This window comes from Aethalodelphis obliquidens, unplaced genomic scaffold (assembly GCF_003676395.1).
Source record: "Aethalodelphis obliquidens isolate GAN/ISIS:26980383/991018 unplaced genomic scaffold, ASM367639v1 scaffold19, whole genome shotgun sequence".
Lineage (NCBI taxonomy): Eukaryota > Metazoa > Chordata > Mammalia > Artiodactyla > Delphinidae > Aethalodelphis > Aethalodelphis obliquidens.
Genome location: NW_020837963.1, coordinates 16567 through 40662, shown reverse-complemented (window position 1 = coordinate 40662; position 24096 = coordinate 16567). Strand labels below are relative to the sequence as shown.

General features: G+C 42.0%; 1 protein-coding gene, 1 long non-coding RNA gene and 1 pseudogene across 2 annotated transcripts; 1 reads left to right on the top strand and 2 right to left on the bottom strand.

Annotated features, from left to right (window-relative positions):
* Positions 1–838: 838 nt before the first annotated feature.
* Positions 839–7899, top strand: LOC113626715 (uncharacterized). The gene is made up of 4 exons (XR_003435220.1): positions 839–856; positions 1825–1885; positions 6879–6925; positions 7625–7899. It is a non-coding gene; the product is annotated as an uncharacterized LOC113626715 (long non-coding RNA).
* Positions 2921–4386, bottom strand: LOC113626714 (RING finger protein 11-like; annotated as a pseudogene).
* A 3915-nt stretch (positions 7900–11814) lies between the features above and the next one.
* LOC113626713 (uncharacterized protein C2orf78-like) lies at positions 11815–19010 on the bottom strand. Its single transcript, XM_027118402.1, is given in 4 exon segments — positions 11815–12450; positions 12452–13983; positions 15261–16007; positions 18618–19010. Coding segments are annotated over 4 exon segments (2769 nt in total). The 5' UTR covers positions 18718–19010; the 3' UTR covers positions 11815–12060.
* Between the last annotated feature and the right edge of the window lie 5086 nt (positions 19011–24096).

The window sequence follows — 24096 nt, the reverse complement described above, 5'->3', positions numbered from 1 at the left end:
ATTGGGAACAGGTACAAAAGGCACAGGGCTTGAACTTGTGCTCTGGAAGGGCAGCCTCTGGTGTGACTAGAGGGTAATGTGAAAGGGCAAAGAATCCATACATTCATTTTCAGCAAATATTTGTATAACACCTTCTAAGTTGAAGGCACTGTTCTAGGAAGTAGGAAGAGAACAAAGTTCTTTCCCTTACGTACTTTACTTTCTAGTGGGGGAGAGAGATGAATAAATAAGTCAATATATGGATTGTCAAGTGGTGGTAAATGCTTTGGAGAATAACAAAACAAGATGAAGAGGTAAGGGAATGTGTTAGGTGATCAGGGAAGTCCCCTCTAATAAGATGTCGGTTGAGCAGAGCCTTGAAGTGAGAAACAAGCCATTGGTTATGTGGGAGAGTGGAGATGGAGTGGGAGGGTGTGTTCTGGGAGAGTGGAGATGGGGTGGGAGGGTGTGTTCTGAAGCAGAAGGCATAGTAGGTGCAAAGTCCCTGAGGCACAACTGTGCTTGGCATATTTGAGGAATAGTAAGGAAGCCAGTGTGGCTGGACAGGGGAAAGTGAGTGAGGGCAGGGCAGTAGAGAATGAGATCAGGGAGGCTGGCAGGGCAAAGGAGGGAGGTGGATGATGTAGGTCCTTGTAAGTCGTGGTTTTTTTGTGGGGTTTTTTTTGCAGTACGCGGGCCTCTCACTGTTGTGGCCTGTCCCGTTGTGGAGCACAGGCTCCGGACGTGCAGGCTCTGCGGCCGTGGCTCACGGGCCCAGCCGCTCCGTGGCATGTGGGATCCTCCTGTACCGGGGCACGAACCCGTGTCCCCTGCATCGGCAGGCGGACTCTCAACCACTGCGCCACCAGTGAAGCCCGTAAGTCATAGTTTGAACTTATAATGCAGTTGGAGAGAGAGACTGATACTTGTTTGTAAAGAGTTCTCAATGCTGTGCTAAAAACTTGGGCTTTATTCTGTGCTAAGTGAAGATGTTTAAGCAACAGAGCAATCCAGCCAAGTTTATATTTTAGAAAGATAACATCTTCCATGTTGTGGATTAGTTGAAATAGAAGAGATTTTTAGAATTGTAGGGCGATAGTAATCCAGGCAGGAGATGACGAATGCCAATCACCACATAGTCACAGACATATCTTTTGCAGAGATCAGCTACGTGTTGTTGTGTTTTATTTACTTTCTCATATAATTTTTTTAAGTGCTGGACCACGAAATACTGTGGCATAGTTGGGAAAACCTGAGACTCATTTCTAGTCTTTTTTCTGTTTGCCTGCTGTGCAGCTTGGGCTTACGTCTCAAGCCTTACTTTTTCATTGTGAAACAAAAACGGTACTAGTTAACCCGGGAACTCCACAAGCACATAGACCCGTGGCATGTGAGGAGCACTGAATGAGAGAAGGAATGGAAGTGCTTTGGGACCCCAAGAGCCCTTCAGAAACCGTTTGTTCTTTTTAATATTGAGCATTGAAAGTGAAGGCATTCCATCTGTTTCACTCAAAAACAAATGCTATTCTTCTGGTAGCCTGTTTTTTTTTTTAATCCACTCCCTTTTTCTATAGTCACATAAGTTCCTGATGGGCATTCTCCAGTCCACGCTACTGCATCTGATTGGAGGCTATGCAAAATTTCCCAGAGACAATGAATTTTGACATATAGTAGTTAATTCTTGATAGTACATTCCTGCAAAAACACTCTTTTCTTCAGAGTTTTTCCTTTTCAGGATAGTGGTAGTGTTGTGGTAACTAATAAAGGCTACTCTTCAGAAAATTATATAACTTGGTTTTAGTGTATTTACTTTGCTTACTTAATTCCATATTCCCTGTTTTATAGACAGACTTATTGGTGTCCACTGTACCCATAATTTAAACAGGACTGGCTACCATATCTGCAGGTGAGTTGCCAACCCCAAGAGGCAGACCATGTTTAAATTGTTCTGTTTACAGCAGTAATGTAAGCTAATGTAAGCTGAATGCAAAAAATGCAGTCATAGAAATGTATGAAGTGGAAGGCAATTGTGCCCCCTACTCAGAGGTTACCACCAGTAATAATTTAGCACATATTTTTTCAGATGTAAAAAATGCAGATAGAAGCATATACAGTGGTCCCTTGGTATCTGCAGGGGTTTGGTTTTAGGACTTCCCATGGATACTAAAATCCTCCGATGTTCAAGTCCCATATGTAAAATGATGTAGTATTGTCAGCCTTCCATATCTGCAGGATATGGAACCGTTGGATATACAGCACTGACTGTACATTTGATTTAATGGTATAGTATTTAGACATTCTGGTTTATAATTTAATATATGGTGGACATCTTCCTATGAAAATATTTGGAGACCTCAATCTTATTTATTTATTTATTTATTTATTTCCCTCCAAATTTGCTTTATGTAGTTGGATATAAATTAATGAACCAAAACTTAAGCAAGATACATGTAAGGATTTAATAGAACCTGATACTCTAATTCTTTCAGGTTTTCTCAAACTCATCATGGGGCTTGTAAGAAAATTAACCAACATGGATACTACTACAGTTGAATGTCAAATCCTTAAGTGCTTATGACATACTAAATTCTTCTATAATGCACTTATGAAGAACCCTTCAAGAGACTTGTGTTTTGTATGTAGAAAAGTGTTGATTTCTTTGAGGAGAGAAGAATTCAGCTTTCGTGGATAAATCCTTGTTAGGCTGAGGCAATCATTATCATATCCCTCCTTGCCATGAATTGTCTTATGAATGGTCATATCAATCTGTTTTGGCAAATGAGTAATTAGGGGAAGACTGTTATTGTGCTTATGAGAATGATATTTTTCTCTGAAGAAAGATAAATATGCATTAGGAAAATGACCGTTAGGACTCTTTTTCTGCTTCCTCCTTGTTTTGTTAGAATATGTGCCATCTTGTGACCCTGAGATGATCGTATGCCAATAATGACAAATGGTAGATTAGAAAGAACCAGCAAAGACAGAAAACAGCAGCATCAATAGGAACAACAATCACAGCAAAAGAACAATGGGACCTTAACTTGTGGAGTTCCTATAAAGTAAAAAATAAATGCTCTATGTTTATTCTAAAAAAAAAAAGAACTATGCAAAAAAGCTTAAAACTACTTTTTTTGTGCCAGTGTTATAAAATGTAGCTTTAAATAAAACCTTGACCTAAATGCCAGCAACTTCAGAAAAGAATTTGGGTAGGGGAAAGAAGAAAGATATCTCACTTAGGAAAAACAACCACTATCTTTATCCTAATCTTCGACACACAACTGAAACATATATAGCTGCTGTAACACTTTACACAAATCCTATGTACTGGAGCAATAACAAGATCTAAATACAATTATATTTTTAAACACTGAGCGAAGGCTTTACATAAAAATAGCATCCTACTTTTCCCCCTAAATTTCTAAACTACTACGTACTTTTCCCCAACATCTGCAGCCATTCAGGAATTTTTAGGAAACTTTCATGCATGATCTTATTCCTAATCCCCCGCTCTTTGGGCTCAATGACAAAAGATCAAAACCACCAAAAATGATGGTTCTCTTGAAGTCAGGTGAGAGACACTGGCTCAGTTAGTCTCGTAGGACAAAAGCAGTGCTGCATCAACTGTCTCCATGCAGGAGGGGCACGTGAAGGATCTCATCAGCCAGTCATCTGTACAGCCCAGGTGATCTGCATACACAGCAGAAATCAAATTGGGTTCTCATAAACAAAGTCCATCATACAGATCACACACTTCCGGATCTTTTTTTATAATATTTGTTTTATTCTATTGATTGATTTTTTTTTTTTTTGGTTGTGCTGGGTCTTAGTTGCAGCCAGTGGGCTCCTTTGTTGTGGCATGCAAACTCTTAGTTGCGGCATGCGTGTGGGATCTAGTTCCATGACCAGGGAATGAACCCGGGCCCCCTGCATTGGGAGTGCAGAGTCTTTATCCAGTACACCACCAGGGAAGTCCCCCGGATCATTTTTTCTGATCCATTTCTTCCAGGGTCATAAACTGCTTTAGGCTGATGCTGTATGAGGCCTGTTCTTTTGAGCTATCCTATTTTGTTCCTCTCAGCTGAGTCGCTAGGCAAGTCTGGCTAGGTGTTGGATGATAGACTAAAACTGGAACTTGATCCAGATATGGCAGCAGCGGCTCCTGATCCAGCTCCGTCCCCTTGCCAAAGCTAGCCCAGTCGGACTGAGACTTGTGAGGCAGGGAGATGTCATCCAAAGTGGGGGACTTACGGCACTTCCCCATCTTCCGGGGCTTGAGTATGTGATCTGTGTGCTGTTTTGACAGTCTTCCAACCTCATTCTTTTTTTTTTTAATTATTAATTAATTAATTAATTTTTTATTTATTTATTTTTGACTTTTAAAAATTTATTTATTTTTTATACAGCAGGTTCTTATTAGTTATCTATTTTATACATATTAGTGTATATATGTCAATCCCAATCTTCCAATTTATCTCACCACCACTGACCCCCGCCCTGCCCCGCTTTCCCCCCTTGGTGTCCATACGTTTGTTCTCTACATCTGTGTCTCTAGTTCTGCCTTGCAAACCGGTTCATCTGTACCATTTTTCTAGATTCCACATTTATGCATTAATATACAATATTTGTTTTTCTCTTTCTGAATTACTTCACTCTGTATGACAGTCTCTAGGTCCGTCCACGTCTCTACAAATGACCCAATTTCATTCTTTTTTATCTCTGAGTAATATTCCATTGCATATACGCACCACATCTTCTTTGGCGTTTCATCTGTCGATGGGCATTTAGGTTGCTTCCATGACCTAGCTATTGTGAGTAGTGCTGCATTGAACATTGGGGTGCATATGTCTTTTAGAATTATGGTTTTCTCTGGGTATATGCCCAGTACTGGGATAGCTGTCACATGGTAATTCTATTTTTATTTTTTAAGGAACCTGCATACTGTTCTCCATAGTGGCTGTATCAGTTTACATTACCACCAGCAGTGCAAGAGGGTTACCTTTCCTCACACCTTCTCCAGCATTTGTTGTTTGTAGATTTTCTGATGATGCCCATTCTAACTGGTGTGAGGAGATACCTCATTGTAGTTTTGATTTGCATTTCGTTAATAATTAGTGATGTTGAGCAGCTTTTCATGTGCCTCTTGGCCATCTGTATGTCTTCTTTGGAGAAATGTCTATTTAGGTCTTCTGCCCATTTTTTGATTGGGTTGTTTGTTTTTTTAATAATGAGCTGCATGAGCTGTTTATATATTTTGGAGATTAATCCTTTGTTGATTCGTTTGCAAATATTTTCTCCCATTCTGAGGGTTGTCTTTTTGTCTTGTTTATACTTTCCTTTGCTGTGCAAAAGCTTTTAAGTTTCATTAGGTCCCATTTGTTTATTTTTTTTTAAGGCTGCATTGTTGCTTTGCTCACTGATGAACATATAAAAGTCCGAAGTTTTTGATATTATAAAACGTCATAGTAATGAACATTGCTGTGTGAACACCTTTGAATATATATGCTTTATCTCAGTTAACTTCACTCAGAATGGGACTTCTGCATCAAAGAATTGATACCCTTATGCTTTTTGTGGATGTTGCTACACTGTACCAATTTATGGTGGTTCATGCAGGAAATACTTACTGAGCATGTGTTATGTTTAAACACTGTGCTGGTTGCTAGCAAAAAGACTTGTGAAATTTTGTGAGTGAAGAGACTTGACCTGCCCTTTGTGAATTCTAACAGTCCAGAGAGGGAAGAATAGATATTCAAGAATCATACTCTGCATGTAGAATTACAACTCTGACAAGTGCCAAGGAGAGGAACATGGTACCATGAGAGCATATTTTAGGGAGGATTTGATCTCATCATGGAGATTAGAGAAGGTTTATTTAGGGATGTTTCAGCTGATATCTGAAGGATGAGTAGGTATTAAGCAGATAGGGACGTTTCGGAGAGATTTCTGAGCATAAGGAATAACAAAAGACCCTATAAGAGGAAAGCATATGTTGTGTTGGAGGAACTGGCCAGGAAGGTGGGGCTGTTGGGGGAGCATGTGATTATAATGGAGCTACAAGTGAGGGTAGGAGCTCAATCATGCAGGCTTATGTTTAAGGTTTCAGACTTTAAGAGTAAAAGGAAACCATTGAACTTTTTTTGTTGAAGGTGAGTGTGTGGAACATACCCAATTGCATTTTCAACCTATCATTTTGCTACCGAGTGGAGAATACACTGCAGGGAAAAAGAATGGAAGTGAGGAAACAAGTTAGGAGACTTTTGTAGAAATTGGGCATAATGGTGGCTTGAACCAGGGTATGGTGGTCATTTTGGTGGAAAGATGTGGACAGATTCTAGAGGTATGTAGGCAGTATCATTGTTAGCACTGGTGGTGGGTTGAGGATGAGGGTGAGGGAGAAATAGCTGTCAGTGATGGTGATTCCTAAGTTTCTGGCTCCTATGGTTGGTTAGATAGGGTTTTTTAGATATGATGTTAATATTTATCCTAATTTGTCTTTTGTTATTTGTTGGTTCTTGATGAATACTCTGTCATATTAAGTCTCCTCTTTTTAGCGTACAGAGCATTTTCACCGAAACTGTTGCATGTTATCAGATAACTTTTTAACATCTGCCAGTTTGGTCCTGTATTTTATTCTCTTTCATTTATTAGTTAAGTTGTTGTATTAATGTAAATAATTATATTAATAGAGTTTTAAAGTTGCGTTAGCCTTGCATCCTTGGAATAATGCCTTTTTGTAGTCCTGGTGTATATCATTCTTTAATAATTATTGATTAGATGTGCTGATAGTTTCTTACGATTTTTATATCTATATTTGTAAAGTGAAATTGGACCTTTTTTTGCAAAACCTTGATTTTCTTTTCTTTTTATTTACAAATAACTCGAATTTTGTTGTTTTGTAGATATTTGATTGATGTAGAAGGTATGTGGCCAGATGATGCAATTGGATGTAAGTATAACGGTTGTCACTACTTTTCCCTTTTTATAAAATTTGAAGGTAGAAGCGTAGGGGAATTTCTCAAATTTTGGACAAAAAGAAAAGTTTGTAATTCATTTGTTCTGACATAAGATAACCTTTTACCAAAAGTTTTTAAAGGGATGTATCTGGAAATAGCGGGATATAACAGCCTGAATAATTAGTCAGTGGATTTCGGCATTTTTTTTTCTTTTTTAAATTTATTTAATTAATTACTTTATTTTTGATATTATATCCACTGCACCACCAAGGAAGTCCCTTTTTCTTCCTTCCTTCCTTCCTTCCTTCCTTTCTTCCTTTCTTTAAAGCTCCAAGTCATTTAAAATATCTGACTTCTTACTAAAAATCTCCAGTTCATATAACCAAGGGGTTTATAACTTCTCCTCTAAAAGTTATATTCCTGGGACTTCCCTGGTGGTCCAGTGGTTAAGACTCTGCATTTCCAGTGCAGCAGGCATGGGTACAATCCCTAGTTGGGGAGCTAAGATCTCACATGCTGCATAGCCAAAGAAATTTTTTTAAAAAGTTATATTCCTGTATTATTGAATTTAGTGGTTTAGATTTTCTTTTAATGTTTAGAAGATTTCAATTTATTTACCAGGAACAAACAAAATGTAAAAATAGTTTTCCGGAAACTATTTCCATCATTCTCTTCTCCCCTTTCTCCTGCAGACTGGTGTTTTATCTTTACAAGTTCTCCATCATTCCATAAGAAAGCTGCTCTTCTTCTGGTTTCATAAGAGATGGTGAACAGTGGTAAAATATCCAGTTTACCTAAATTTCTAGAGTACACTTCGGGGAACGAATGATGGGGTGGGATGTTGGGGCAGAGTGAGAGATACAGATTCTGGTGAGACTGAGAGTCATTCACAGAAATTACTGGGCTGTGGTGAAGGGAGAACAAAAATAAATCAGGTTCCTGCTGGTGGACAGGAAGCCAAAATGAAGAAGAATGGTGCGTAGCTGGGCAGTGTAATTAGGCCCATAAGTGCTGTGTCTTCTGATAGTAATTATGAACAGAAACCAACTAATAATTACGAATAACATGTAGGTGACCAATCCTTGGGAGCTGAGGCAGAGAGAAGGAAAGATGGCATTATACCTTGTCTCTGGTTCATTGAGTTTCCCAGGCTGGTTTGTGACCAATCTTGGGTGAAACCATAACTAAATCATTTTTGCTAAGGAGATCAGCTTTCGTGGGGTCCTTTCTCTGCACTCTGTCCAATGATAAAGCCCACTGGTTTATGCCTCCTGGAAAACAGTTATTTCAAAACAGTATAAGTAGGGCTTCCCTGGTGGCGCAGTGGTTGAGAGTCTGCCTGCTGATGCAGGGGACACAGGTTCGTGCCCCGGTCCGGGAAGATCCCACAGCCGCGGAGCAGCTGGGCCAGTGAGCCATGGCCACTGAGCCTGCACTCCACAACGGGAGAGGCCACAGCAGTGAGAGGCTCGTGTACCAAAAAAAAAAAAAAAAAAAAAAAAAAAAAAAAAAAAAAAAAAAAAAAAAAAAAAAAAAAAAAAAAAAAAAAAAACACCAGAATAAGTGAAGCATTGATGAAACAGCCATGAGGAACATGTTTCCACATGGCCTCGCACCTCCCTTTCAAAGTGCTTTAAACCTATTTTCATCCAAAAATCAATAAAAGAAAAGGATTGGGATCAAATCCCATACAGAGGTAGTGTAAGGGAAAAGAGAATAAGAATAGCATCTCTTCAGACAATAAAATAAATTTGGAAAAGACAGGTCCACAAAACAGATCAAAACTGTAACCTATTATTTCAAAGTGGGCTAAAAGATGTTAGGAAAAACAGTGGAAAAGATGAAAGAACGTGGATCGAAGAGGGAATGGGAAGTTATTGTTTAATGGCTCTAGAGTCTGTTTGGGATGGTGAAAAAGTTCTGGAAACGGTAAATGCTGATAAATGCCACCTATGGGTGTTTGGTTTTAGTTGATCTTCTTCCATGAAAGGGTTTGGAGAGATTCAGAAACTATGCTGCTGCCTCCATCTTTCTGAGGTCCTCCTCAATCTTTAGACATAATTATTTTGAATTTGGATAGTGGTGATGGTCACACAGCATTGTGAATATATTTAATGTCACTGAATTGTATACTTGAAAATGGTTGAAATACTAAATTTTGTTTTATATATATTTTACCATAATGAAAAAAAGGTGAACGAACAGCATAAACCAGAATTAGGTAAGATGTTAGAACTCAGGACAGAATTCAAAATAAAGGAAAAAAATTCAGAAATGAGGACTAAATTTGAAATAATACAGGAGTGGGGACTTCCCTGGTTGTCCAGTGGTTAAGAATCTGCCTTCCAATGCAGGGGATGCAGGTTCGATCCCTGGTTGAGGAACTGAGATCCCCCATGCCGCAGACAAACTAAGCCCGCACACTGCAACTACTGAGCCCACGTGCTGTGGAGCCCACGCGCCACAACTAGAGAGCCCACGAGCTGCAAGGAAGAGCCCACGCACTGTAACGAAGAGCCCACATGCTGTGACTAATACCCGACACCTCCAAAAGTAAATAATTTAAATAAAATCATATGAGTGAATGAACATAATACCTTAAGAGAAACAAACAGGAAAAGGAAAAATTATTTTTGAAGATAAAAAGAATTTTAGAGAAATGGAAAACATAAAAGATAGGCAAAAAAGAGTCAGGACAGCTCTGAAAAGAGTAATATAAATATGTATAAGAATCTATTATAGGGCTTTCCTGGTGGCGCAGTGGTTGAGAGTCTGCCTGCCGATGCAGGGGACACGGGTTCATGCCCCGGTACGGGAAGATCCCACATGCCGTGGAGCGGCTGGGCCCGTGAGCCATGGCCGCTGAGCCTGCGCGTCCGGAGCCTGTGCTCCACAACGGGAGAGGTCACAACAGTGAGAGGTCCGCATACCGCAAAAAAAAAAAAAAAAGAATCTATTATACCATAAAAGTGACATTTCAAATCAGTGGGACAGGTTAGTCAATAAATTGTGATACATACATGTTGAGGTATAAATTGTTCTCTGGAAGGATCCACAGCATGGCAAAAGCAGATGTCTCTGAGGAGGGAAATGTGTGGCTGGGGAACGTGGGGAAAAGGGTGACTTTTCATTGAATACCCTTGTGTACCTTTTCTAATGTTCTGTCATGTGAATTTATTACCTCTGAAGTTCGCCTGAGTTCAAACCCCAGTTCCCCAAATTACTAGCTCTTGATCTTGGGCAAACTCTTCACACTCTCCAGGCCTCTTTATCTGTGAAATAAGGTCAGTAACTTAGCCTGGTGCTGCCTGGCACAGAATAAACTGTCAATAAATGGAGATTATTAGTGTAAAAAAACCAAATGCCCATCAATGGATGAATGGATTTTTTAAATGTGGTGTATATGTGAAATATTATACAGTCATAAAAAGGAATGAAGTACTGACACATTCTACGACATGGACGAACTTGAAAACATTATGCTAAGTGAAAGAAGCCACACACGGTGGTCACATTTGTATTATTTCATGAAATGTCCAGAAAAGGCAAAACTATAGTGACAGAAAGAAAATTAATGGTTGCAGGGACTGAAGGAGGAGGGGATGAAGAGGGCCTGCTGATGGTTACGCGGGGTTCTTTGTGGGTGATGAAAACGTGATGGGTTAGATGACGGTGATGGTTGCATAGGCTTGTGAATGTACGAAATGACACTGAATTTGCAGTTTCAGAAGGTGAATGTTATGGCATGTGAATAACATCTCAAAAAATTAATTTTGAAAATGAAAATTGCCAGTTTTCCCATGGTCACTATCCACTATCCACTGTCTCCATCTCTCCCTTCTCCCCACTATATTCCTTTTGACGCCCACCCCTGCCACTCTCTCCCATCCTCACTCCCTCGACCTGCCCCACAAGGCCTCCCAGGGAACCCATGAACCGCTGGGCACCTGGGTCCTGTGGCTGTTGGAGCGACTGCCCAGTGTGCGTGCCTCCACCGCTTTCACCCGTGAGAGTGGACGCTTCCGTCGGATTTTTCTTGTGCGTTTCAGTTGATGGTGATGTTTACAGAAGGCGGCACACACCCTGGTCAATGGAGGAAGCCCCTCAAGATAATATTTAGGCCCGTCCAGAAGTTTGATCTCGTCCACCAGTAACCTCAGGATGCTGTTCTCTGAAAGCCAGGTTGGCCGCCTGCGGGCACTTGTAAATACTGAGGACTTCGGAGGCATTTGGGCCTCCAGTTGAGGCCTTGTACCTCCACATGCGACGTGACCTCAGCCCTTTGCTGCACCTCTCTAAGTGAAGTGACACAGGAATACTGGCCTTGCCTGTCGTTGCCAGGATTAACTGAATAGTGCATTAGCTGCCCTGGTGCTTAGGTGTTGAGTACAGGGTGATGTACATACCAGGCCCTATTCGTGGGCCTCCTGATGCAGCAGTTCCCTTGGTTCTGCCCCTGTTGTCAGCTGCCCCTAGGATAACTCTGAGCCCTAGCCACCTCTCTCGTAGATTTCCCTATCCCCCCACTATAATCACACCTGAATAAGGCAACTCAAACCTTTCAGAGATGTGTCCTGAACCTCCTGTTTTCTTAAATACCTATCTGGTGGTTGTGAGACTTAAGGCCAACCTCCCCAAGAGACCTTTTCTATTTCTCCTAGTAAACCTAGAGTCACCTTCTGTCATCTTCAACTCTACTCAGATTTGGTTCTTTCAACCCTGACCTCTGACCCTGCTTTTCACTTCTGCTATTTCATCCTCACTCCTGCTTCCTTTCATAAATCCATAAATGTCTTTTGGCCTTCCTAGCCCTGGGCCAAGTTCCTTTTTCTTTCCTCAGTTTTTACCCCTTTCCTTCATTGTCCCATCCAACTTTCAGTCCTTCTTTTCTCATGCAGACTTTGATTCCAACCCCATCAAAAAAAAAAAAAAAAACAAACACACACCACAGTTAGCAGCATCTCAAAATTCAAAAGTTTTATTACTCACCTATTAATTCTATTACATTTATTTATTCAGTTTTATTGTTTGAAAATACATCAAAATAAATAGAGAAATTTATACCTATCTTATCTATACATGGAAGAACAGCTGGTCCCCAAGGTGGCACCAACAATCCTAGCAGCTCTTACTTTAAATATCCGTAGTAGTCAGCAATTTCCATTTCTTTTTCCCTCTCAATGAAAAATTGCAGTTTCCCCAAAGAGGTGTATTTGGCAGCATTCTCACCTTGTTGTTGGGCCCGCCTCTTCATGACCTCCCGCTCTGTCCTCTGCTCTTTTTCGATGGGCTTTGACATTACTGCCTCAGGAACATTGCGTTCCCTCCATGGAACTGGTTGCTTGCTGAAGTCTTGGAGTAGAAATGGGGTTTGGAGCTTGGCTGGGGACTGGCGCTTAGTCACAGCAGGGGGAACAGGCTCCCGCTGGAGAGAGGTGCAAGGTGAAGTTTTTTAGGGTGCAGGCCTAGGAGCAGCAGACTGAGGGACACTAGGCTGGGTACAGTCGGTCCAACCCAGTTGGGTTGGGTTGGGTTGGGTTGGTCACAGTTGGCTGAGATGGTTTGGCAGGACCTGGCAAAGAGGCAGGAGCTGGCTAGGATGAACTCACTAAAGCAGGTTGAGCTGAGTTAGTAGAAGCAGGGTGGGCACGGTCAGCAACAGCAGGCCGATGAGAGGCCAGAGACTGTGGCCTCCGAGGAGCAGGTTGAGCTTGAGGCTTGTCCCAGGCAGAAAAAGGCAGATATATCAACTTGACCTTCCCAGGAGGCAGCAGCTCATACTGGGGTGGAGACGGACACTCTCTTTCAGCACTGCTGTCTGGTTTCTGGGCTTCGACTTGAGTTTTCTCAGGACCCTTACCCTCACGTGGGGTATTCCGCCATGGCTGGATAGCTGGGGGTGGCTGGGGGTCTTTAGGTTTGCTTGAATTTCCCAAGACCCAACAGGAGGAGAGCCCAGTTCTCTTATCATTCTTCTTCCCCAGTGCATGAAAAACCTTCACAGACTCCAGCATGCGCATGCCTATGGAGGTTCGAGGCTTTTTAAAGCTCTCTTGGATAAGCTCAGTTTGGTGTTGCTTTCGCTTCGTCTGGGGAATTGTTGGCTTCTCTTCTGCCTTGAATTTGTTCCCTGACTGCTTATTCTCTTCAGCCTTCTTTCTTCCTCTGGTCCTTGTGGTCCTTTCCTGTCCATGGCTCTTCATTTTGCTGATCTTTCTGGATGCAACTTTCTGAGGTTTGCCTTTAGAATCCTTGACCATGTTCACAGGAGCCCTGTCACTGACTGCAGCATTGCATAGAACCACTTCTCCCCCTAACAGGCACTCTGGATTCTTTGGCTAGATTTTGGCCTTGGGAGCACCACTGATAGGCTCAGAGGCTTTATGTTTGTTCTTCCTGGGTTGATCAGAGGGAACCTTTATGACACCTGTCTTTTCCTGCACCTGATTCGCCTTAATGGCTCTGGTGTCTTTGGCTTTGATCACGTTGGGACCTTTGGATTGATCAAGATCTTTCAAAGAATTAAAGAGCTGGGGAAGGTGAATATCCTCCGCCAGTGTAGTAATATCTACAAAACCACTGCTAGATTCCATCCCATTTTCAACTGTCCCTCGGTCCTCAAGACTCAGGCTGTTCTTTCCCAGATCAGCATTTTCAGAACCAGCCTTCTCCTCTTGGCTGAGGGGATCCGTGCAGGCCAGGAGCTGGTGAATATCAGGGATATCTAAAGGGAGTAGTGGAGGCTCTTGGTTTTCTCTTGGGATCTGGTAGGCATCCAGAGGCTTTGAAAGCTTGGTTGTAATATCCTCCAAGTGCTTCCTGTCTATTTTTCCCTGGCTTGGAGCTGGAGGCAGGGCCAGGAGACTACTGGCACTCTGGACTGGAGCTGTCCCTGAAATGTCCCCAAGTTCAGGTGGTGGGTTACTCTCAATTATCTGAATATTTCTGCCCCTGCAGGACTTGGGGAGTTCTTGAGTTTGTGTCACACAAAATGTCTGGCTTGGAGGCTGCAATCCCAGGAAATTTTTCATCACCAGGGAAGTCTCCATCCCTACAAAGGAATCAAGGTAGAAGTCATTCCCTGGTAAGTGAGATGCTCCCCCTAAACACCAACACAGCAGTCACGTACCTTTCAAGGTACATGATTGCTGTGTTGGTGCTTAGGGGCAAGATGGGCAAGGCATTTCTACTAACTCTTCTTAAGAATCACAGACAGTGCCCTATGCTACGAGATAAGTGGAGACTTGTAATTCTTACTGGTGATCATTTCATGTCACTGATTTCTTGGCTTTCTTTGTATTTCATAGGATTGTTAGAAGTCAAATAAAAAATGAGTCTTATTTTTTTAAAAATGAAATGTTTTACAAAGCCTAGCATTCTCATATAGAGTCCTTTCAATTCTCCCCACTTTCCTGAAAGGCTAAGAACACTTCACACCATGAACTAGGAGAGGGAGTAGAGCCCTTCCTGATGAAACATATAAACAAAGACAGAGTCTTAGCCTACTTGCTCTGGACAGGATCCCGGACCACAAGGTCTTAAATCCTGGTATAATTTAAGGAAGTGAGGACAGGTAAACTGGCACTATCATAATAAGAGATCTGAAACACCTTCCAAAGAGACTCTAGCAGTAGATCAGGGAAGGGAGTGATACACTGTGGTAGTACAGGGGGAATGATCGGCTACAACAGTGAAAAATATGGTACCTATTGGTATGCTCTCGGGGTTCTTGTACATGTAGCATAGATGACCTTTAGAGAGTCCCTCCCACCTTCCCACCTCAATTAGGTGTGCTTTTTTTTTTAATTTATTTTTATTTATTTTTTTTGCACTTATTTATGTTATGCATGAATTTTTTTGGCTGCACTGGGTCTTCATTGCTGTACACGGGCTTTCTCTAGTTGTGGCTAGCGGGGGCTACTCTTGGTTGCAGTGTGCGGGCTTCTCATTGCGGTGGCTTCTCTTGCTGCGGAGCACGGGCTCTAGGCACGTGGGCTTCAGTAGTTGTGGCTCACGGGCTCTAGAATGCAGGCTCAGTAGTTGTGGCACATGGGCTTAGTTGCTCCACGGCATGTGGGATCTTCCCAGACCAAGGCTCGAACCCGTGTCCCCTGCATTGTCAGGCGGATTCTTAACCACCGCATCGCCAGGGAAGCCCTAGGTGTTCTTATATAGAGTCGAAAAACAGAGAGCCCTGAGCGAAGGTAGTGGTTATTAAAGGCTCAGGATCTAAATTCTACCTGTCTGTACACCACTTTCCAGCTGTAGACTTGACCCCATTTTTTAATGCTGACCTCATTGTTCAACTTTCTTGCTGTTTGTACTCACCTTGAAAACTTGTTTCTGTGATGGGTTGAGCATACACAGGGTAGTAGATTCCAGAGGTGGAAGCTGGTGGTTGGATATTTGTGGGTTGAATCTCCTTTAGTACCATTACCATTTCTGGTTGCACAGAGGCCCTACTTCATGTGTATGACACAGAGCCATAGGATTGCATGCAGGAGCCAAGTTCTCCATACAGTAAAGACCCCAATGTGCCGTAGTTATAGTAATATACCTGGCTTCCTTCCTGGTAGGGAAGTGACAGGCTGTGTCCCTGATTGGGAATTTGAGATGGTGTTCCCTGAGCAAGCCTGGCAGAAAGTGATGGATATAGAGGGGCCATGTTATTGGGGTCTGCAGTTTTATCATACTGGGCTGCCATAAACATGGAGGAAGCAGCTGTGTGCTGGTCAGTGATGGCCAGAGTAAAGTCTCCGAGTGAAGAAGAATTCTTTTCAGTGCTTCCTGTGATGTCCCAGTCAAGAACACCTGGATAGGAAGCAGCTGAAGTGGAGATCTGGCTCTGGTCAGTGACTCCAGATAACATAGTTGTGCTAGACTGTTGGTGAAGGTAGGCACTACACATGAGTGTCTGGAAAGAGGTAGCCGTAGCTGATGCCGAACTGATGGCAGGAGCAGAGACTCTGGAGAAGTTGCAGACACTTCCTGTTACGGAAGTTGCATTGCTCACTGTAGGAAGAGAGTGCTGCAGAGAATTTAGAGTTCCAAGTACAGGTGGATTTTGGAAATTTTCTGTAAGAACAAGAGGGTAATGAAAAAATCAGGGAGATTGATAAATTCTCACTATGTTTGAGGAACAGCATTATCTTAAGATTCTTGCTATCAGGACACCTCTAACGTCAATACTTACTGAGAAACCAAAAATCAGACCGTTACGATGGTTGTAAGGACTGAGCAGTTTTACACTCTTCTGTATTAACTGCCTGTGCTCCCATGTTGGGCACAGATGGGCAGAAGACCCAAGTGGTATGGTTCAGACATTGTTCTCTAGGCTGGAAGCAACCTTCTCCCTACCCTATCTTTCCCTTCAGCCTGCACTAGTATTGACTTCTATGCTGTTTCCTAGACTGGAAGCATTTTAGAACTAGGAGGTCCTTAGAGAACTTCTATTTTCACAGTGTCATGAGGAAGGAAACTGAGGCTCAGAGAGGTCGGGTTGACTTGTTCAAATTCTCTCATTATGTTAGTATCCTAGCCAGGTTTCAGAACCTAAGTATCCTGACTTCCTTGGCAGGACGCTACTCTGAGCATGATACTGCCAGAAAGCAGGAGAAATAGAACTTATACTATAGGCAGTTTTTTTGTCCATTAGAAAACAGTACAGCTATTACCATTGTAATCTTCAGTGTCTCACTTTGCTTGTGCAGTTCCCACGCTATTACCTAGAGTTCACATATAGCTCAGTCCACCTGGTAAATTTAAAGAGTCATTTTTACCCTTGTCAAGCCTGGTTTCTCATCCTACCTCAAAATGATTACCCGAAAGTGAATTTCTTAAGTGCTTTTGGAAAGAAAAAAGTTATCTGATTACTTCAGATTACTCATCTATAAAGTGGTTATAACACCACCACCAATAATAATAGCAGTAATAATTAATACATGAATAAACTGATATATTGTGTATGATTTATATGCAGGAAGATGCAATAAGTTCTAGAAAGACAAAGAAAAATCATGAAAAACATATTACATAATGAAAACAAAATACATAGTTATGAAAACTGGGGTATGTGGCAAGTATCAAAGCATAATGAGTTTACTAACAAATGACCTTCTGTACCATACGTGCAATGTTATGAAAGTGAATTTTGCCCACTGTATTTTAGTGAATACTATTAACCAAAAAACACGATAGAAGGTGATTTTGAATGAATTCCTAGCCAATACATACAGACAGAGAAGATATATCAGTAAAAATGCATAAAAAGCAACAAAATTCAATCAATGTGAATGTATAGGTAGCCACAATATATGCAGGCAAGTATTTCAGTGAAAACTGGTACAAAGCAAACAGCAAAATAATAAGTGTAAAAGAATTTCATTATTGTGCTCATTCATATTTTTACACAGCAAGTAACAGGTATTAAGCCTGGTAGAAATATATGTTTCAAAGAATAGAAATATATAATAAGCAGAAAGGAAGCTTAAAAAGTATCAAGAAGGTTTTTGTATTTATCCTAGAGCTTAGATTATAATCATCTTCAACATCCAAGAAGATGACATCCCAAAACCTAAAAACACCATCATCACTAGAATCCAATTAAAAGAGATTTTCAAACGTAAGAACATTGAAAGGACTCCACAATATTGTTCTAGATAAATGTGGAATTTTTTTTTTTTTTTTTTTGCCGTGCCCCGTGGCCCTGCCAGTGAAAGCACCGAGTCCTAACCACTAGACCGCCAGCGAATTCCCTCAATGTGGAATTAGAGATGTGGGGCTTGACTTTTTCTTCTTAGGTAGCTAAGATCTAAAAATGAATGATGGCTGTTGATCAATGTGCTCTCTGTGTTAGGAAGGAAAGAACTGTAAAGACGAAAAGCAACCTTGCCTTAGAACCTACATATCACACAAAGGAAATAGTCCTTCTGATTCAATTTAGAAGATATCGTTTAAAATTTTTAATTGGAGAAACATCTACATAGTTTAAAAATTAGAAAGAATAAAACATTGAAAAGCAGACCCCTAGATAACCACTTTGGTTTCTTGTATATAGGAAGTATCATTTCTAGAACATATTTCTAAGATATTTATATTCAAAACTGTCAAGTACCAACTGTATTCAGAGAGGCAGTAAAAGAAAAAAAACAGAGTATGACTTTTCTGGTGAAAAGTTGATGAAAACTATCTTAAACTTCCTTACATTTGACTCTGGACCTCCCTATAGCCCAGTACTCTCCATCCTCTCTCCCTGTTTTCTCTTTTCAACTAGTCGAAATATTAGTGGAGGGAGACCATTAGAGATGAAACATCTTGGTATATATTGCTAGTTTTCTTTGTCACCTGGCTTTTCTGTCTTTCTGTTGAAACACTCTTGAGAAGTCTCTGATTTCATTTTCTACATGGGTACCCTTTAAGGCTCAATATTAGAAAAGAAAGGGATCAGAGTGGTCAACCAATGTATTATCCTAATGTAACAGATAAGGAAAAAATCAGGCTTTCTGAGAGAGTCAATGATTTGTCCAAAGTCACACAGTTACTAAATGCCAAAATCAAAACTGAAATTAGGTCTCCAGAGCTCTAGTTCAATACTTTCCCTCATTATTCCGTGCTATTTTGAATCTACTAGTAAATTTAGGGGCAAAATAAATCTAATGAAAAACTTTGAAAAGTTTCTTTTCTTACCTGACATGGTCAGAGAAGAAGAAGCATCATCAACTGCAGATACAAGGGATGAGGAGACAACACCAGAACATTTCTGAGTGGCTGCAGCTGAATGGCGCATGTGTCCAGTACAAAGGTCACTGGTTACTGGTCACTGGTCACTTGTGATGATCCAAATTTATTTACAGACAACTCCACGGAAACCCCAAGACTCTACCAAGTGGTAGTGGGTTTGGTAGGAGAATGATGTCACAAAGCAGGCAGTTTCAAGGTATGAGATAGCCAATAGGGAGGTCTGATCCCCAACAGGAAGGCGGGGGTGGATGGAGAGAGTGTAGGATAGCTAAAACAACACCTAAATTTCTGTGCTCTGGGGAGGAAATCCTAGAAGACCAATTTACCTCCCCCAGGCTCCTACATTAGGAAAATCATTGCAACATTTCTTACAGACATTCATTAATATAATTTACTAACAGTTACTTATATCCTACAGAGTATTAATATTTTATGTATCATATACTTAGAGCTATATATATCTTAATTAATATCCTTTGGAAGGAAAGAGCCATCTAGTTTGAACTATTACAGTTGTTCTGAAATCGTATCTGTCTAATTAGTGAACTTATAGCATCTTTTAAGGAGCAAGTGTAGGGATTAAGAAGCTCTTTTTGTAACTTGGTTAAAGAGTAGGGTGAAGTTTGTTGAGTGTACCTTGTGGAGAATGTTGTGGTCCAAGGCTCTTCTCTTTTAGTTTCATCTCCTTGACTCCTACCTTCCTTGGGCAGGGCGAGGATGGGCCAGGTTGGACTTACATTTCTCTTCTGCTTTCTTTCTTTTTTTTTTTTCCATTATGGGCATTGTTTCTAGGACAAGCCTTGATCTTACCCTCATGGATGTTACTTCCTGTCAACTTCAAGCAGCAGGAGTCTTCTTTTCAGTGTTTGATGCTTCACAAAATAGACTCTGCCCATTGGACGCAAATACCAGAGAGCTAGGAGACAGAGCTGGTTGCAAACATTTCCTCTTCCAGCCTTTGGTTACAGTTGTTTTCCCCATGATTTGCTACCTCTAGTTCCTTGGGCCACACAGGTATCCTGCCATCCATCCAGCTCTTTTATATGTGAGAGACATTCTGAATACTGTCCCTTTTTCTTTGCACAGAAGTATATACAGTGTGGCAGTTACTGTAATCTCCTCCTCCCCCTTGCAAACAGCCACTCTAGAATCTTGGACCTCTAGGATTCTCTGTCTTGCATGCTTGGGTGCAAGGCCAAGCAAAATGAAGAGGAGAATAATTAGAGAAGGAAGAGGACATTCGTGGAGAACTGGGAGCAGATAAGGTGAAAGGGCACAGGAGAAAAGTGATTCATGTAGATTTTTTGGTTTCTGTGGGAAACAAGTTGACACACTTTGGCCTCATTTTGTATTACCAGAACAGACAGTCATAGATGTAAGTAGCTCAATAGTGCAGCAACTGCCATGATTTCTGTACACTAAAGGGAACAGTCTTACATATATTTCTCATTTTGTTTTATGTCATATTACCTTATTAATAGCATTCACTGGTATGTTTGTAGAATACAGATTATTTTAAATGCTCTGGTTTTGTCTACATGGTTATCTCCTTGTCATATTTTTAAGGACTGCAACATTGTAAGACATATTGCATGTTTTTCTCTTGACAATTGTTTATCTCAAAGCATCATGAACGAACATGACCTGTTGGATTTTGTGGAGAAACTTTAAAAAGGGTCTGTGAAAAAGGCATTGTGGCGAGTCGCATTATGCACCCAAGCGTAAGGAGCAGATATCTGCCATCAGCCCAACTTGGCCTGGGTGACCTCTGTTTTAGTTCCCGTGGTTAGTGCTTTGCTCCCTAATCACTCTTGTGACTGTGATAATGTGAGTAAAGGCTGAGTTGCTAATGATTTATGTTTGAGGTAAGCTGGTTTGAGGGAGGAAATCTATGGATCTAGTCATTTTCCTTGGTGGTAAGCTTTCAGGGAGGGGTGCAAAGATTGATCTTTCTGGCGACTTTTCTAGTACCAGGAAGATATCCCATAGATGGGACCTCCAAAGACACACATTTAATATTTAGGCCTGTTTTTATTATTATGAGATACGAGTTTTTTCACTGATGGGGATGATGCTTATCTGAGAAGAAATTGTGAAAGGTGGTGTAGTATGGAGATGTGGCTTAAGATTTTAAGTGTTTTTCAAGGTTTTTCCCCTTAGCTTCCTACTTCAGATGGCCTACTTACATGATACTAGTATGTGATGTGAGGCTAACAACTTACTAAATACCTGAAAGCCAGATCAGTGTCTCTTTTCTCTATATTTCCATGGAAATCAAGGGACCCATAGCTACTGCAGGTTAGGGTGGGCGGTGTGAGATTGGGGGGAGTGTGGTAAGCCACATTTTGGGGTCAGTAAAATGTTTACATATTAAAATATTGTTCCAACATTCAATTCTATTTAGGCAAACCGTTAGTTAGGCTTTTCCTGGTTCCGAGCCTATGTAACTTATTTTCTCTCCCTAATTCCAGCCATTTAAATTTAGCTTGCAGGCCCAGCATCATCTTAACCTCTAAAAGAATCTTACATGTAGGAGGAAGAAACTAAAGAGCTCTATTTCAACACTTAGGAACATGAGGCCCTACCCTGACCGAAACCTTTATTCTTACAGTTAGAGTATTGTCTTGTCCCGTATACCCACTTCCTGCATTTTGAACCCATCAGGTTAACTGAGACATGTCCTGTTGCAACATACCCAGTTCATCTATCCCTGAGGCTGTCCTTAATTCTTCCCATTGTCACATTTTGATTTAATTAAATACTGGAATCCCTCAAACCCTTGCATGGTACCTGAGGCCCTATGGGATACTGGTAGATTTTGTTAGTGTCAAATACTTAGCTGTCTGATTCTCCAAATATCCCTTGCTCCTATATTTTCCATCCCAGCATACAACATACCGATTAAGGCACTGTTTTATTTCATGTTGGACCCACTGCCATCCAGAGGCCTACTCTTTGCTAGTTCCCATACTTTCTGGAAACCCTGCCAGGTCTGGATTTATTTGTGTTCCCACCCAAAACCTGTATCTTTTAGCAAGCTGGAACTATAAGACCAACATAGATTTTCTAGTTTCTGATAGATTATGTCACAATTTGTACATTGTCATGTCTATAGATATTTGTATCATTTGTACTTTTTGGCCATTACATGCCTATTGGATATTTTTCATAAATTGCAAAAGAATATTTCATGACTTAGCACCAAATTGAATGTGTCTGTTTGTAAGTTGGTAAACTATGTTGTGCTACCTTGTATCTTTTCTTTATCCAAATAGTAATTTACTACTATTGTCCCATTTACAATTATGTGGAAGTTTTCAGAATTGTAAAAAATGCTTGTGGATTGAAAATTGGTTAGACTATGACTGTCCCAGATACGTTAAAGCTACTGAACTTTTTACTCATTCATTCATTCATTCAATAATTCTGACCTTCCTGACTCAGTTTACCCAGCTCAAATGGTTGTGAAGATTACTAACAGCGTATGTAAGGTACTTTCAGAAATTAAAAATTGAGACAGGAGAAGATGGTGGAAGAGTAGGACGCAGAGATCACCTTCCTCCCCACAGATACATCAGAAATACATCTACACGTGGAACTGCTCCTATAGAACACCCCTGAACGCTGGCATAAGACCTCAGACCTCCCAAGAGGCAAGAACCTCCCCCACATACCTGGGTAGGGCAAAAGAAAAACGAAAAAACAGAGACAGAAGAATAGGGATGGGACCTGCACCAGTGAGAGGGAGCTGTGAAGGAGGAAAGGTTTCCACACACTAGAAGCCCCTTTGTGGGCAGAGACTACGGGTGGCGGAGGGGGGAAGCTTCAGGGTCATGGAGGAGAGCGTAGCCACCAGGGTGTGGATGGCAAAGCGGAGAGTTTTCCGCACAGAGGATCGGTGCCTGCCAGCACTCACCAGTCCCAGAGGATTGTCTGCTCACCCGCCGGGAAGGGCGGGGACTGGGAGCTGAGACTTGGGCTTCTGAGCTTAGATCGCAGGGAGAGGACTGGGGTTGGCGGCATGAACATAGCCTGAAGGGGTTAGTGTGCCACGGCTAGCCAGGAGGGAGTCCGGAAATGTCTGCAGCTGCCAAAGAGACAAGAGACACTTTCTTGCCTCTGTTTCCTGGTTCGCGACGAGAGGAGATTATGAGCACTGCTTAAAGGAGCTCCAGAGAAGGGCGTGAGACGTGGCTATCAGTGAGGACCCCAGAGACGGGCATGAGTCGCTAAGGCTGCTGCTGCAGCCACCAAGAAGCCTGTGTGCGAGCACAGGTCACTATCCCTACCTCCCCTCCCGGGGACTTCTGCAGCCCGTCACTGCCAGGGTCCCGTGATCCAGGGACAACTTCCCCGGGAGAACACACAGCGCGCCTCTGGCAGGTGCAACATCATTTCGGCCTCTGCCGCCGCAGGCTCACCCCATATCCATACCCTTCAGTCCACACGGCCTGAGTGAGCCAGAGCCCCGGAATCAGTGGCTCCTTTAACCCCGTCCTGAGTGAAGAACAGACACCCTCATGCGACCTACATGCAGAGGAGGGGCCAAATCCAAAGCTGAACCCCGCGAGCACTTTCACCATGAGCACTGTCACCATGGGTACAGTCACCATGGGCACTAATACCGTGAACTATATTCCCGTGAACACTATAACCGTGAGCTCAGTCACTATCGGTACTGTCACTGTGAGTACTGTCACTGTGAGCACTGTCAACATGGTTACTGCAACCATGAGCACTGACACCATGAGCACAGTCACCATGGACACTATCACTGTGTGCACTGTCACCATGGGCACTGTCAGCATTTTGCACTGCCACCATGTGCACTACCATCATGGACACTGTCACTGTAGAAACTGGCACCATGGGCACTATCACCGAGAGCACTGGCACCATGGGTATAGCGACTATGGGCACTGTCACCATGGGCAATATGACTGTGACTACTGTCACCATGGACAATGTCACCATGTGCACTGTCACCATCGGCACTGCCACCGTGAGCACTGTCACTGTGAGCAATGTCAACATGGTTACTGCAACCATGAGCACTGACACCATGAGCACAGTCACCATGGACATTATCACTGTGTGCACTGTCACCATGGGCACTGTCAGCATTTTGCACTGCCACCATGTGCACTACCACCATGGACACTGTCACTGTAGAAACTGGCACCATGAGCACTATCACCGAGAGCACTGTTACCATCGGTACTGTCACCATGGGCATTACCACCATGAGCACAGTCACCATGGACACTATCACCGTGAGCACTGTCACCATGGGTATAGCGACTATGGGCACTGTCACCATGGGCAATATGACTGTGACTACTGTCACCATGGACAATGTCACCATGTGCACTGTCACCATCGGCACTGCCACAGTGGGCATTGTCACCATGGGAACTGCCATCAT